This window comes from Aplosporella prunicola (genome assembly GCF_010093885.1).
Source record: "Aplosporella prunicola CBS 121167 unplaced genomic scaffold K452scaffold_17, whole genome shotgun sequence".
NCBI classification, from domain to species: domain Eukaryota; kingdom Fungi; phylum Ascomycota; class Dothideomycetes; order Botryosphaeriales; family Aplosporellaceae; genus Aplosporella; species Aplosporella prunicola.
Window position 1 is genome coordinate 507,026 of NW_022983545.1, and position 15,186 is coordinate 522,211.

The 15,186-nt window shown below is 54.7% G+C and overlaps 6 protein-coding genes across 6 annotated transcripts; 4 read left to right on the forward strand and 2 right to left on the reverse strand.

Moving 5' to 3' along the window:
- Positions 1–250: 250 nt before the first annotated feature.
- On the reverse strand, positions 251–3,737 carry K452DRAFT_230558 (uncharacterized protein; the record flags this gene model as incomplete). The annotated part of the gene is made up of 3 exons (XM_033537105.1): positions 251–831; positions 887–3,386; positions 3,483–3,737. The coding sequence occupies 3 exons, from the start codon at positions 3,735–3,737 to the stop codon at positions 251–253; spliced, it is 3,336 nt and encodes a 1,111-aa protein (XP_033396006.1).
- A 481-nt stretch (positions 3,738–4,218) lies between these two features.
- On the forward strand, positions 4,219–4,726 carry K452DRAFT_230620 (uncharacterized protein; the record flags this gene model as incomplete). The annotated part of the gene is made up of 2 exons (XM_033537108.1): positions 4,219–4,398; positions 4,448–4,726. 2 exons carry the CDS (start codon positions 4,219–4,221, stop codon positions 4,724–4,726), a joined length of 459 nt encoding a protein of 152 aa, XP_033396007.1.
- A 2,982-nt stretch (positions 4,727–7,708) lies between these two features.
- K452DRAFT_273952 (glycoside hydrolase family 5 protein) lies at positions 7,709–9,613 on the forward strand (the record flags this gene model as incomplete). The annotated part of the gene is made up of 8 exons (XM_033539169.1): positions 7,709–8,047; positions 8,101–8,227; positions 8,284–8,336; positions 8,392–8,445; positions 8,498–8,617; positions 8,681–8,786; positions 8,918–9,283; positions 9,355–9,613. The coding sequence occupies 8 exons, from the start codon at positions 7,709–7,711 to the stop codon at positions 9,423–9,425; spliced, it is 1,236 nt and encodes a 411-aa protein (XP_033396008.1). The 3' UTR covers positions 9,426–9,613.
- Positions 9,614–10,084: 471 nt separating this feature from the next.
- K452DRAFT_53903 (uncharacterized protein) lies at positions 10,085–11,173 on the forward strand. The gene has a single exon (XM_033546817.1). The coding sequence runs from the start codon at positions 10,303–10,305 to the stop codon at positions 10,981–10,983; it is 681 nt and encodes a 226-aa protein (XP_033396009.1). The 5' UTR covers positions 10,085–10,302; the 3' UTR covers positions 10,984–11,173.
- Positions 11,174–11,362: 189 nt separating this feature from the next.
- On the reverse strand, positions 11,363–12,609 carry K452DRAFT_310055 (uncharacterized protein; the record flags this gene model as incomplete). The annotated part of the gene is made up of 3 exons (XM_033543303.1): positions 11,363–11,813; positions 11,883–12,087; positions 12,186–12,609. The coding sequence occupies 3 exons, from the start codon at positions 12,607–12,609 to the stop codon at positions 11,363–11,365; spliced, it is 1,080 nt and encodes a 359-aa protein (XP_033396010.1).
- A 446-nt stretch (positions 12,610–13,055) lies between these two features.
- Positions 13,056–15,174, forward strand: K452DRAFT_335379 (uncharacterized protein). Its single transcript, XM_033545223.1, has 4 exons — positions 13,056–13,322; positions 13,379–13,891; positions 13,949–14,298; positions 14,355–15,174. Exons 1-4 carry the CDS (start codon positions 13,074–13,076, stop codon positions 14,965–14,967), a joined length of 1,725 nt encoding a protein of 574 aa, XP_033396011.1. The 5' UTR covers positions 13,056–13,073; the 3' UTR covers positions 14,968–15,174.
- Positions 15,175–15,186: the final 12 nt, after the last annotated feature.

Genomic DNA, 15,186 nt, shown 5'->3' on the forward strand with positions numbered 1-15,186 from the left:
AGAACCGGCTTCCACAATACTTGTAAGTTTGAGCACCTAAGCTCCCAGCGGGCACAGGGCTCATCACATACATTGCAACTCGCCAAGTGAGTTTCCATGACTTGGCAATTTCCTGGTTAACTGGTCAGCTTCAGCGTTATTCACGAAGTAAAATACTTCTATTCCTCGTTTTCGGTCTATCCTCTTATCTAGCACTACCAAACATCTCTCAATCACGCCGCACCAGCAGCCATTCACACTAACCACCCCTCTACAGCTTCGGCTCCAGGTCCTCAAACTCACTAAGCTCCTTAACAGCCTTGGGGCCCTTTCCAACCTGCAAGCTGGCCTTGAAGTCGCGCACATCAGTGATGATGACGGGCTCCCTCGGCTGGGCGAGTCCGCCCGTGCTGCCTGCGCCCTGCGGCGTCACCTCGACGCCAAGCTGCGGCAGCATCTGCGCCATCAGAGCCTGGCCCTTCTTCAGCACATCAGCGCTCTTGTCCGCCTCGAGCTTCAGGTCCTCTTGCAGATAGGCCTGGATGGCTTGGTTTAGGCTTTGTGTGTCGTCCGCGCTGACCATGCCCAGGTCGACATCCTTCAGCCTGCTTTCCAAGCCGTCGGGCGTCGCGGCGACGCCTTCCGAGTTCAGGAACTGCGACACCATCGTTATGAGCTGCTCGGTTTGCTTGTCAGGCGAGACGGATTGAGTGACTGCGGCGGCGGAGTTCTGGGCGAGCAGGTGGATGGAGAGTTTGGCGCGGGTCGGTGAGTGCGGCGAGATGAAATGGTGGAAGAACGCGATGAGGTCGGACTTCGTGAGGGGCTCGATATGAGCCACATCGGCGTCCACTACGTGGAGGTTAGAATCTCAGAGGTTTGTATCACGGGTAAAAGGCAGACTCACCGAGATCAAAGTCGAAGCATTCGCTCATGACGTGCGTCCACAGACGGGTAGTCTCCTGCAGCAGGTTCTTGAGCTTCTCCAACCGCCTGTTAATGACACTCTTCTTGTGCGCTTCAAACTCATCATCCGACATCTTCTCCAAATTCTTGCCGAAATTGATCAGGAAGTTATCGATTCGCTTCTCCAAATAGTCGGGCGACTTCTCACTCTGAATCAAGATGCGATAGCCGATCCAAGTGTTGTTGCTGGTCTGGCCGCTAAAAACGACATAGCCGAGTTGTTCCTTAGTACGCAACTGGTCGAAAGCAGGCTCGTCTGTCATTTGGACAAGAAGAAGGAGCTTGGCACGGAGATCGCGGTCCTGGTTATCACCGATCGAGCAAGTGTATTCGATACAGTGGTTGACGTTGGCTGGGTCCTTCAGAGTGCGATTGTAGATATAGTTGCTGCCTTCGGGGAAAATCACGTTTCGGCGAATGGGCCATTGAGAAGGAGAGAGTGGTCTCGCCTTGAGGGTCTGCTCGACCATAGCCGTCATCTTCAACGCATCCTCCTTGTAGATGTTACCATGCGCGAGGACTTCAATGTGAGTCTGTCTCAGCAGCTGCGGGTAGAAGTGGCGGATGTCCTGTGCCGTGATATGGGGAAGCTCGGCAAGGTACTCTTCGTTGATCCAACCCCTCTCCGCGCTCAACCAGCGAGTGTAAGTGCCGACCTGGTAGTACGGCTGCTGATATTCTGCGTTGCGGAAACCTCTAAGCAATCGCTCCTTGACAATGTTGAAGCGATCATCATGAACCTCCAAATCGCGCATCGTCACCACGAGTTTCTCGAGGAGCACATGCATCTTATCATTGTATCCGGACACGGAAACGTCGAGTCCCAGAGAAGTGTTGGTGACACGGTAGGACAAGCCGGCGAGCTCTGCATCATACGAGTATTCGACCAACGCATCCTCAATCAGGTCCTTGTACAACTGCGCCATGACTGTAGCCTGAGGCGTAGATGAAACCAATGGCGTGCGAAGCGTGACGTGGACATTTGCCTTGGGCACCCAGAAACGATCATCCTTCTTGTACCAGAGGCGGACTATGCCATCGTTGCGGATCAGTTTAGGAGCCGTCATAGGCTGGCTAACTTCCTTCCGCTCGACCTCCAGCCTAGTAGGGATGAACTCGTTCTTGTGAGGAAGGTGGAGTTCTGCCGGTCTCTCATTAGGCTTGCTGGCAGCGGCCGCCTTGACCTCCGCAACAAAGTCCTCGGGCATCTTCTCATACTTGTATTCAGTGCCGTACCACTTTTCCTTCTGATCCCAGTCGCCAGGGAACTCCTGGCTGACAATGTTCATCCTGAAGTTGTCAGGCCTGAGGCAAGCGAGACCCTTCTTGATCGCCTCTGGGTTGAATTTACGGATTGTAGCCGGGCCGCTGAGCAAGTGTTCACGCTTAAAAGGCTTTTGCATGATACCGCTCAGATTACTCGTTGTGCTGCTTGCGGGGCTCTTCTGCTTGAAGCGGAAGTCGACTTCGCTCATACGCTTTTGCTCGTCGAAAATCCACTCAATGGGCTCGTGTTCTTTGAGCATGGAGATGTATTGGAAGACGGTCTTGACGACTTCCTTGTAGTTCTTGAGGCCGTCCTCTGTCAGGCGAATGCTGATAGTGAAGAAAGCTGAGCCGGGACACAAAGGAATCGGGCCCGCCCCGAGTCCGTTCGCCCAACCCTTTGCCTTGACGTAGGCCATGATGCTGCCAGGTCCTTCGTGGCCGATCAAATGACTCAAATAACGACCGGGTTGTGATTCGTAGAGTTCTTCTTCATCTCTGTAAGGAAAGTACAAGTCCAGGTTGCGCATCTCAAACACTGGCTTAGCGAACACTTGTGACAGCACCTCATTCTCCGTGAATGGCTGTACATGATCCCAGCGGTTACGCGGGAGATCCTTGTTCTTGACCTCCGAGAAAAGCTCAATAACCCAAGATTCCAACTCGTCAAGACTCTCACGACCAAGAACAACCAACTTCATACGGTTTGCCGAGTAGTTCTTCTCGTAAAACTTAATGAACTCATCCCGAATCTTCACACCCCGAGCGAGTGGGTCGTCGTGCAGCGTCTTCCAGCTGCCGGTGGAGAAATGGCAGAATGGATGATTGGGGTTCGACAATGTCTTGTTGAGCTGATGCAGACGCCAGGTATCGCTTTGCAAGTTCTTCTTGTTCTCCGAATCCACGGCCTTCAATTCTCTGTCGAGAGTTGCCTCGAGGAAGAGGGGTTCAACGAAGAATTGCGCGAACCTGTCGAGCGCGCCATACAGCGGCGAACCATCTCTAGTCGAGAGATCCTGGGCACTGCTAGCCGCCGACGACGCAGCACTGCTCGAAGGCGTGCTGGACTGGGCGGCGACCTCAAAGTAGTAGTTGGTAGAGGTGGATGCGGTGAAGGCGTTTGAATGACCCGAGTGAGCGGTCAGATACTGGTTATAGGCGTTCTCCTTAGGGTACTACGTGCGAAGTTTGTGTTAGCGTTCTTCAATGTCTCAGAACTGACACGCGAGGTCCATGCCGTGCAGCATGAGCATCGTCTTAAATAGACCAACCTTCTTTGTTCCCATGAATAGCAGATGCTCCACTGCGTGTGCCATTCCCGGCATATCGTCGGCATCGCTGAAACTGCCGACATTGACGTCCATGGCGCCGCTGACTTTGTCTGTATCGGGATCGTGGATAAGGAGGGCTTCCAGCTTGTTCTGAAGGCGAATGACACGGTAGCTCCTGTCGTCGAGGGCTGGTCTCTCCATGCTCTCGGTGAGGCGCTCAGGCGCGGCGGCGCGCTCGTTTACGAGGTCACCCATGGCGGGGGAATCGAGGATGCGGGCGGAGTGGAGGGGAGCGCGTTGAAGAGGTGGGGAGCGCCAGGCGTGGGTCGGGGAAAGCGGAGACTTTGAAGCGGAGTGCGACGAGCGGGCTAGCGACCGGACAATAGCGGAGGAGCGTTGGACTATCTTTGTTCCACGTGCTAGGTGGTACGCATATTGTTCGCAAAGCTGCAGGCGACGGAGGGCAAAGGACATGCGGGTGTCAACAAAGAGAGCACTGCGCACCCAAGGGGAGGAGTGGGAGCGGGCTAGTGGCCGAGGAGCGGGCGCAACGGCGGGGAGAGTCTGGGTTCAGCGTTGGATGGCGATAAGGAATGTCAATGGATGAAAGTCCATCAAGGTGCTGGCCTCTGGAAACATCCAAAAGTCCCATCGACATGCATGCAGGGCCCGGAGATCAACCGTCGCGGGGTTGTTTCCCGTCATCCCTTCGACTCGTTGACTGTCCCTCATCACCATGGTTCTTGAGGCTGGCTACCCCAACACCGTCGGCTTCCGCAAGGTCACCAAGGCCACCATCATGGTCAAGAAGAAGCAGGGCGTCTCCGACGCCGACTTTGTCGCCCACTACAACCACAAACACGCCGAAATGGCCGCCCCGGTCCTGCAGAAGCATGGCATCCTCAGCTACAGCCTGGTATGTGACCAAGGGCGGCCATGTCGCACACCACCTCACATGACGCCAGACGTATCATCTACAGCGAGATCGGACCATTGTCCAGGACATTCTGAAGGGCAAGGCTCAGCTCCTCGATTACGACGCCATCTGCACCTTCGTTTTTCCCGACTATTTGAGTTTTGCCAAATTCCTGTGCGACAAGGACTCCAAGGCGCTGACGACCGACCATGACAACTTCATGGACGAAAGCCAGATGAAGATGATGGTCGGAGACGAGTACGTTGTCATTGAAGACGGCAAGAAAGTCGACAAGACTGGCGCCAGTGATGTATGGCATGATGGATGATTGCTGTTTCCCGGATCGGTTAGTTTGATTTTCCCCGCTGTTGTACTTCCAGTCCTTTGATCGGAGAAAGACGGGGCCTTTCACCAAGTCACGACTACAGGGCAAGTTTTTGGATACGCACTTTCCCTGGTTTTATCACCGGTTCTTTCTCCTTTTTAAGGGTCCAGTATGCGTGTGTTTGTTGAGCTCTGGCAACATATAAGAGTGAATTCACATCATCTAGATGTTGTTCCGAGATCGCTATACGGAGACCAATAGAATCACGGGAACGTTGGCGCTCAATCTACTCCCGACAAAATGAGGAAGCTCCCCATTCGATATTTGATTCCGCTTTTCAGACATCCAAAATCATTAAAGCATTTACCTTACTGACAGCAGTCTGTTTATTTTCTTGCATCGTTGCCTCGGTCTTCTGGCAAGAAGCGGCTTTGATTCTCATCGATTTCGCTGACTCTTAAGGCAGTCTGCTTACGCAACACTTAGCTCTCATGTCTTGAAATATAATATTCAATAATGTTAAAAGCCACCAATTCTTTCCAAAGACTCATCTCCAGTTATGGCCTTTTGTGGGTCTTCTGTCGGTCTTTCATCCCGCAGGCAACCGAAAATTCGTTGGTCAACATTCGGTGAGACATCGTAACACAGCCGAGGCTGGGCATTAGCTGTTTCACTACTAAGATAGGTCATCTGGGGTCTATTGTGGCAAAAAGAAGGAATACTATAGGACGGATCCGGTGGTGGTACAGGTTGTTCCCCATGGAAAAACTCCGAAAGGTCACATTGACGGCCTAAGCTGCTGTCCTATCGACACGAATTGTAACAACAGCAAAGCGGAAAAAGACATTATTGTGCCCATAAAATGAGCATATGTATAAGCTAACACAAAAAATCATCTGGCCAATCGTGGCCCCGATGGTAATCGACGTTCGACGTATGACAAGCAGGCACGTCTTATGTCACCGCTTCTGGTTAGCTTTCCCCGCAATCTGCCTTAGAGTCCGGCAGCACCCACGCCTGTCGATTGGTAACTTTTGGGTTAACCTTAAATATCAAAGATCTCTGAGACGCACAGACAGACGCAAGCCGTGCAGACGGTACCCGGAATGACAACTTCGAACTCTGAATGAAGTGCATCGCTGTCGCATAACATCTAGGAGGAGGGCATTCTGACTCGGACTTCCCATAAGGCTGTCTTATTTTTTATAAACGTGCTCTCATTCTTCTCGAGTGAGCCGCATGCAGCTCAAGGTTTCATTACGTGTGCTGATAGGCTAGTTCTACGGTCTGACATGGCCATCGCTGCACAACTTAGACAGAAAGCGGGGAAGCCAGCAGGACATACCACAAAAGCCCGGTAAGTCGAGTCCTGATTCAGTCAGCCGACCCAAAAGATGACAATCTGACGGCAGGTCCTTGCATATAGCCGTCATATCCGTGGGTGTGGTTTGGCTATAGGGCGACTGGGTTGGTGGATCAACTGGGGGGGCTGCCTACGATCGAGTATGGCTCTTACATGCTCGGCCGACGTGTCCGTTACCACTCATGCTTTGGTCAAGGCCTGTGCACCCTCATGTGCCCAGGCACTTTTTCCAACTGCACATCGTGGCACAACAACGTCCACATACCCTAAGGCCACACCGACCGACTTCCGCAAAACAACACACGCATATCAGCCCTATGATTACTGCTATGACCAGGCACTCCAGTGCAACAAATCGCATTTGTGTCAATTTGATCCTCTCTGCCGACAATATTACCATGGCTGGTGGCGCCAGAGCCCAACCGAGGCGGCGTAAATGAGGCGTTGGTCTTGGTCAGCCGATCTTAGCAAATGTCTAGCAACAAGGTCTCCAGATTCTCGCATTCATCCTAATTGACGAACCTCGGCAGGCATGATATCGAACATGTTAGGCCAAAGTCATCACAAGGGGTGTGGCATTCCCGTCATCTGGTTCGCTATATTTGCTTAGCAACGCCACAGAGACTAATCAGACAACGGCCAAGAGGCAACCCTCATGGTTTCTGCAAATAATCGTCACCATGGCTTACGGCCAGGTCAGAAATCACTGACGCCTGTCCTCGTGGACATGAGGCTGCACATCTAGCTCATGGGCCAAGCGTTCGCAGAACGCGGCGCCCCTTCTTTATTCGGACTAGCTGTGTGATGCGTATGCCACGTTCCTTCCTATGCCGGATGGTAGCCGACCTACGCCTTACTGGGACGCTAGTGATGGCAAAAGAGCCAACAGCAAACCGCCGTCTACGCAGCCACCAGTTCCCTTCGCAGAAAGCAATGCTGATGTCTGGGATAGCATCACCAATGCTGCCAATCAGCCACAAGCCTTTGCCCCTGATGACAAGTTGCGGTGGCTTACTGTACCATGGTTTTCACCTTCAATTTGCCGCCAGTTGTATAAGGCCACAAGCTCTTTTGCCACGGCGGATTGAGCCAAGCAGGCAGTCCCCACCTCCGCTGATGGACCACATGCTTCTTACAGCGGCAAGGGCTTTATGTGCTGCGCCTTCGGGTGCTTCCCGTCCGGAATGGCGCAGAGGCATCACGCCCACCGCTGGAGTGAGCGAATGGAAGGATACCCCTGGGGATCGAATCTTGAAGGCGCAAATCCTACCGTCCACGTATGATGAAGAACGAGGGACAGCATGAATCCCTTATTATGGCATAATGTACGCTTCCGGATGACCCTCTTCCGCTCTTTCCTTCGAGGAAAAACGCTGTAGAAAGGCCGCTTTTCATAGGAGGTGCCTGCAGTGTCAGCCAAAGTTGATTCACCGAGGCCGAAGGCGCATACTCGCGCACATCTCAGTGCGGTTTCCTTCAATGTCCAGCTGACGGTTTTACAGTGCGCTTTGCTTCTTTCTCTCGTTCATTTTTCTAGTTTAAAATCTCGAGCGAATCTTCAATCACAATGGGTTTTTCAACCAAACCAATTCAGCGTTCTCATCTCTTCTATCATCATGCTTATGCTTGCGTACCTTTTCTTTGCTCTCGGCCTCCCGGCCCTAGCATGGCTCCCTGCCTCCCCACCCGGAGGTGTGTCGCTGCAAGCTTTTACAAGCTCCAAAACGTCCAAAATTCGCGGAGTCAATCTTGGATCCCAGTTCCTCATTGAGCCCTGGATGTCTCGGCAGGCATGGGCCGACATCGGCTGCACTGGTGCTGAAGCAGAGTTCCAATGCGTCAAGAACAACTTTGGTGGAGATATCAACAGAGCCAGTGCTGCGTTCCAGAGACACTGGGCGAGCTGGATTACGCGAAATGACATCAACAAGATGCTTTCGTATGGGCTGAACACTATCCGAGTAAGCCCTTTCCTTGTATATGTGGCTGGAGGTGTGGCTTACACAGGAGCTAGATTCCTTTGGGTTGGTGGATGAAGGAGGACCTAGTCAAGAGCGGGGAATATTTCCCCAAGGGAGGCTTCACTCACTTGGAGAACATCTGTAGATGGGCCACTGATGCTGGCATGTACATCATCATAGGTAAGTGTCACCCTGATGTGAGACATCCGGAGGAGTTCACTGGCTTACCCATGTAGATCTTCATGGTGTGCCGGGCACACAACTGGAACGCCAGCCATTCACTGGCAACGTGAGTACTCTAAGCCATTTATCCCGAACGGCAGATGCTGACCCGCTTTGGGAAGTCCTCCGACAGGGCTTACTTCTATCAATCCGACTATCAATCCGGGCGTTCCTATGTGTGTATCTTATTTCTGTTCGACGATGCATCTTCTGATGGCAGTTTACTAGGAATTTCTTTCTTGGATGACGCAGCAGATCCTTATCAACCCCGTCTTCAAGAACGTCGGTGCCATCGGTGTGATCAATGAACCCAAGTTCAACACTATTGATGGAGACACGAAATGGATGGTTTGTCCAACTTTATTATCTCTCCAATTTTTGATGTGAACTCGTACTTACCAAGACGTCCAGGTCGAGCACTACTACGGCTCCGCCATCGATTCGATCCGCAATGTAGAGGCCTCGCGTGGTGTTTCAGGCAACTCCCGTCTGCACATCATGCTAATGGACGATCTCTGTAAGCAATACCTATCACGTTACACCACCCCACTTCTCCGTCTCACCTCCGTTCCCACCCCTCCAAAACAATCCAGCATACCCCAAGCCCCAACAAACAAACGTGCTAACCACGACGACCGCCAACGACAGGGGGCTCCGGGTCGCGGGACCCCACCTCGTCGCTGACCGCAGGGCAAAAGTCGTTCCTGCTCTTCGACGACCACAACTACCAAGAGGGGCCGACGTCGGGCAAAGACGCGGCGGGCATCATCGCGTACGCGTGCGGCGACAACCGCGTCACGGCGCTGGAGCCGGGCAACACGAAGGTGGTGGGCGAGTTTGCCATGGCGCTGAGCCAGAGCAGCGGCCTCCGCCCTGAAACGAACTACAAGTCCTTTTACCAGAGCTACTTTGCGGCCCAGCAGTGGCAGTACGAGAAGACGAACGGCTGGGTCTTTTGGACGTGGAAGACGGACCAGCGCGACTTGGGGAACTGGCTGCAGTGGAGCTATTCTGGTGAGTGCATGCTTGCGTACGTGCGGTATTATTATGGGTGTTTTTTGCTGATTACCTCTCTCTTCTTGTAGGTGCGGTGGAGAACGGCCTCATCAGCACGAACCTCAACGCCCAGCTTGCGGCGAACCCGTGCCAGAAGTAGGTCGGCGTGGCCTAGCTGGGAGAAGAAGAAGAAGAAGAAGAAGAAGAAGAAAGAGAGTGCTTCCTTTAATTGTTTGGGCGGGCAAATTTGCGAAATGTTAGCGTGTGGGTGGCTGGTTGGGTACGAATTAACGACGACTGTCTTTCACGCTTGTTATGACTAGGTATCTGCCAATACATCATTACGACCTGTACACTTGAACTCATGACATCAGCGGCACCTAATGAAGCAATGACCTCCCCATCTCGATATGAACTACCACTACTCCGAGTACCACTTCAAGTCTTCCAGTGTCTGCTCCGCTCTTTCTTTTTGTATGTTTCATACTGCAGTCGTTGCAAAAAGCAGAATCGTGCGTGCATTGGGGAAGCCCGGCGAACTGAAAGGCAGCATAGTAGCAGCATCTCAAATGTGCCTGTCCTCGCACGTTCCGCGGTGTAAATGGGTCTTGTATCAGCAAAAAGAAATGCTCAGTCTGAGACCTAGGGCCTGAGCAAGTGAGTAAGCTGAGGATAGATAGGCCATCAAGTCAGCTTTGTTTTTTCGATTTCATTTTATTTATTTATTTTGGAGGTAAGACAGCGTAGCTGCAAAAAAGGGGTGGGTTGGAGGCATAGAAGAGGGGGATGCCGTGAACGGCAGGCTAGGTAGGTGATTGATCCGCGGTACGAAAGCTTAAAATCTCAACAACCTAGGTAGGTACCAGCGCAGCGGGCTCCGAGACTGATATTTTCTTTCTTTCTTTTCCTTTTCCTTTTCCTTTTCTTCTCCTTACCTCCATACTTTTCTACTTTTTTCTTTCGCTCCCTTGCCTATTCTGACTAGGGTAGCTGCCAGTTAACAAGTCCTCGAGCACCGATGTCACGCCGCTTCAACCATGTTGACATTCCCTCTCTTACTGGCAGGGGAAAGAACGATTGAGAATAGAGAAGCCGCAGTTGGCAGGATGACAGAGCAGGAAGACTTCAAGAAGGAAGGAGAGATGATAATACAAACCTCTTGCACAGCCTACGGCCTCACCAACATTGGTGATATCGCTCGTCTCCCTCTCTTCGCACCCACCTATATGCGTCTTTACCAACAAAGCCACCACCTCAATCAAACATTATCTCGACACCGACGCAGCCCGTACCACGTTGAGCGACCAACCGCCTACTTCCACGCGACCAAGCAATCGCAAACAAAGAACCAACGTCAACAGATCCAAAAGCAGAGCGCAAAAAGCCGCTCCATACGCCCGCGCCCATGCAAAGACCGCACGCTCGCGCGCACCCACTTGTTCGTCATCCATCTAACTCCTCGTCCGCGCATTACTTTCTCTGCGATGACGATGACGATGCCGCCGATACGACCGATGCTGCCGATACGACCGATGCTGTACAAAGCCATTACGCCGCTCCAAGCGATCCAACCCATCCATGCATGTATGCATGCGACGCGCAAACTTGACCAATGCAAAACAAAAAACCGCACCGAGCTGAGCCTTCTCTTACGCCTCATGGCTCACGCCTCAACGCCATGTCCGCCACAGCTCCGTAGCTGCTGCGCGCAAAGATAGGAGAAGTGGCAAATATTGTAGGACACCCTGCCTGCCGCAAAGGCAAACCGCCCGGTCATCCATATCCTGCTTCAGCCTCTACCCAATCGCAGGCTCGTGTTCCCACCGCGTGCCACGAGCAAAGAGGGTGCGTGCTAGTAAGTGGAAGGAGGCGAGACGCGCCGTATACCCTGCGCAGGCGTCTCATGCATCAATTCGTTTTCGCCCGAATTCAAAACTTTTCTCGGCATCCCTACTCCTTATGGAGTTCCCCCGCGGCGGGTGAACCAATTAGTTTCTTCCAACGCCACTGCTAATCCCCGCCCAGGCTTGAACGTCCACCTCTTGTCTAAAAAAAATATTTTCTGCTCTGGCATCCGAAAATCTCTTCATACCAAACTCACTCCGGTTTCTGGCCATGCACGATATAAAACGGCATGAATGAGTGTGTCTCAGGCTTCATATACGCCTTTCGCACACCAGCAAGGAAGACTTCAATCTCCTCCTTGCTCCAGCCCAAGCCGCGCGTCAAGGGGCCCAGCGCAATAGCCTCAAGGCCCTCGGTCAGCACAGCGCGCCAGTACAGGCCGACCTCGCGCAACTGGCGATTCTTCGGCCATGGCCCGATGGGCGTGTAGAAGACGCGCTCGGTGACGTTGACGAAGCCGGCCTCGCGCATATATCCCGCGAGTAGCGACGCGCTGCGGAAAGGCACGCCCACGCCCGCCAGCCCCGACGTCACATGCTGCCAGTACTCGAGCATGGGGTCGTCGGGCGCTAGCGTGCCGTCGTGGCACATGGGCATATGGTCAATCTCCTGGCATTCGAGCCAGCCGCCGGGTTTGAGGTGCCTGTGGCGCCGATTATTAGCCAGCCAGGTCGGCGGCGACAGGCCCCGTGGCCAGGCGGCGACGACTTACCGGAGCGCTCGCCGCATCAGCTTGGGCCAGTTGCGGAAGCCCTGCACCGTGTGGCGGGTGTGGACGTAATCAAAGTGGTTCCGTGGATGCAGCCACTCGTCCTCGGCGTCGTCGACGATGAATTTCAGGTTCGGCGGCACCCAGTCCGTCTGGATGGGGCTGAGGTCGATGCCCAACACGTTCGCTTCGGGATACAGATCGGCGACTATCGGCATGAAATGGATCGTCAGTAGGTACGTCGTCACAACCCCCGGCCCCGGGCCACGCTCGTTTGGGGACGATCCCCACACGCTGTTCACATACAGTCAATGGCCCAGATGCCCGTGCCCGTGCCCAGGTCGATGACGTTTATGGGCCGGGAGCCGTCGAGCGGCGCAAAGTGCAGGATGGTGTTGAACAGCTTCAGGTACATGGCGTGCTTGAGATCCTCCCGGTCCTGCTCGCGATCGTCGTTTGGGAACGAGTACGAGCCCTCGCGGAAGCTGTGATAGCGGCGGCCGTTTTCGTAGATGAAGTTGCGCGCCGACGACACAAGCGAGGCTGACGTCGACGATGCGCTGTCCGACTCATAGCCCTGATCGTCCTCGGAGGTGAAATCGTTGGCCTCGATACCGGCTTCAGCCTGGGCGAAACCCTCGGCCGTCTCCTCTGCGCTGATGGCAGGCGCGCTGGCGATGGCGGAATCGTCGCATTGGGGCTGGTCGAGGAGATGTTGATGGGTGGTCATGACCGGGACGGGCCGTGAGGAATTCAGTTGCACAGGTGGAGGATCGACGGCAAGGTTAGGCTGGGGCTGAATTTGAAAGGGCGGGTCCTGGATTGGGCGGATGACGAAGAGTGGATGATGAAGAGGAAGAAGGAGAAGAAGAAAAAAGAAAAAGAAAAATCTAAAAATTTCTCATCAATGCGCACAGCAGTAGCAGCAGCAGGAGCAGCAGCAGGGAGGATGGTGGAAGAAGAGGAAGAAGAGGAAGAAGAGGAAGGATGACAGGAGGATCAATCATCAATAATCGTTAGGGTTCAACGGGCAAGCTAGCGGGACGAGTCAGGTGTGTGCATCTCCGCCGCGGCGTCCATCACAATCCCCATCCGCAGCACGGCCCGGCTTGCCAAGATGGCCGCCCGTGCCGCCCTGTTAAAACCGCCGCCGCCGTCTTTGCCCCGAATCCCTGCACTCGAGTGATCCCAGCCATGGCCCCAGTCGCCCGTTTGTCCATGCTCGCCGACCTCATCGCGAGAGAGACACGCAAGATCGAAGACTACTTTGCAGCCAATGGCCTCCCAGGCCTCTCCTTTGACGCCGATGCGCCTCTCGACTTCCCCGTGCCCTCGAGCAACATTGACATTCACGCCGCGCGCCGCACCGTCATCGATGCGACCAAGGAGCTGCATGGCTTAATGGTTGGGCCCTCCGAGAGCCTGCGATGGCTGGCATGGAGCGTGAGTCCCGAAGCATTATTGCTTTTTGCCCCCCGGTGCAACACTAACCCCGACAGTACAACGACAACCTCAGCCTCCGCGCCGTCTACCACTTTCGCATCGCCGACGCCGTGCCCCTCGAAGGCGAGACCTCGTTCGACCATGTCGCCGCCGCCGTCAGCCTCGACAGGGTAAACGTCAAGAGAATCGTCCGCCATGCCATGACAAACAACCTCTTCTGCGAGCCGCGCCCCGGCTATGTCGCCCACACGGCCATGTCGCGCGCCATGCTCGAGGACCCGACCCTGAAGGATTGGGTCGGTCTGTGCAGCTCCGACTTCTTCCCCGCCGCGGCGCGGACCGTCGACGCCATGGAGAAGTGGCCGGGCTCGCAGGAGCCCACGCACGCCGGCTTTGCCTACGCCTGGAACACTGACGTGCCCATGTTTGTTGAGATTGGCAAGGACCCGGCGCGCGCAAAGCGCTTCGGGCGCGCCATGGCGTCTTTAACCGGCGGCGAAGGCTACGAGGTCGACTATCTCGTCAACGGCTATCCCTGGGCGGATCTGGGCAAGGCGACCGTCGTCGATGTTAGTTGGAGAGATCCCAGATACGCGAGACGTGACAATAGCTGATGGGCGTGCCAGGTTGGCGGGTCGCATGGCTTCGTGCCCGTCGCCCTCGGTGCCAAGTTCCCGGACCTGCGGTTCATTGTGCAGGACCTTCCAAAGACGGTCGCCGACGGTCCGGCCCACATCCCTGCCGAGTTGGCTGACCGCATCGAGTTCCAAGCACATGACTTCTTCACCGAGCAGCCGGTCCATGGCGCCGATGTTTACTTTTTCCGGTGGATTTTCCACAATTGGTCGGACAAGTATTGCGAGAAGATGCTGCGCATGCTCATCCCTGCATTGAAGCCAGGCGCCCGGATCCTGATCAACGAGAACATCCTGCCCACCCCGGGGACCGAGAACGCGTGGGACGAGAAGATCATCCGGTACGTCTTCCGTCCCGAGATTCACCTTGCATCGTTAACTGACCGGCGGCCAATAGGAGCATGGACATGACCATGCTGCAGCTGCTCAATGCCCGGGAGCGCGCCGAGGAGGACTACGCCGAGCTGTTCCAGAACACGGACCCGGGCTTCAAATTCCTGGGCGTCAAGCGCCCGCCCGGCAGCCGCACGTGCACCATCGAAGCGGTATGGCAGCCGCACGACCTCAGCGGGCACATCAGCCAGCTGTCGAGCCTCGCCGCGACCCCGATCGGCAGCCTCGCCGCCACGCCCCTCGGCCCCTTCACGCCTTCGGAGTCGTCCGTGGCCGCCGACTACGGCTTCAACATTGTGCAGCTGCCCTCGGCCGATAACAAGGGCAAGGCGCCCGCCGCCGACGCGCCCCTGGAAACCTTTATCCCCGCGCCGCCCTCGCCCGCCGAAAACGTCGAGCACATTGAGAACATTGACGACGCGCCGTTTGCCTCGAGCGCGGGCGACACGGTGCCTGCCATTGTTGCCGAGCACGTCGATCTCGTCGAAGACGTGCACGTGCACGAGGGCATGGCCGCCGAGAAGAGCAGTCTGGGCGTCGCAGCGGGCTCAAGGCCTGCGAGCAGCAGTGACGGCATGGCGCAGGATGCGGGCGCTGGCGCGTCGAGAGGCGAGTGAGGATGCCGAGTGATTGAGTAAACGAGCGGAGCAAATGATGAAGGGAACGACAGTTTTTTCTTTTTTTGTTTTTTGTTTTATTTTCGGCAAAGAGCGCGATGGAGAAATGATACTAGACATACACGGCGAGTGAGCGTACTGGACCCAGTCTTCTGCAATGATACCTTTTTCCGTTTTCCTTTTTTTTTTTTTTTTTTTTTTTTTTTTTTTTTTTTTTTT

What these genes read in the sequence shown, in the direction of transcription:
- K452DRAFT_53903 (XM_033546817.1), top strand. Translation starts at nt 10,303, where the DNA reads ATGTTGACATTCCCTCTCTTACTGGCAGGGGAAAGAACGATTGAGAAT.
- K452DRAFT_335379 (XM_033545223.1), top strand. Translation starts at nt 13,074, where the DNA reads ATGGCCCCAGTCGCCCGTTTGTCCATGCTCGCCGACCTCATCGCGAGA. An exon ending in TGCGATGGCTGGCATGGAGC is followed by an intron (nt 13,323 to 13,378) that starts GTGAGTCCCGAA and finishes TAACCCCGACAG; the next exon opens with TACAACGACAACCTCAGCCT. An exon ending in TGGGACGAGAAGATCATCCG is followed by an intron (nt 14,299 to 14,354) that starts GTACGTCTTCCG and finishes GGCGGCCAATAG; the next exon opens with GAGCATGGACATGACCATGC.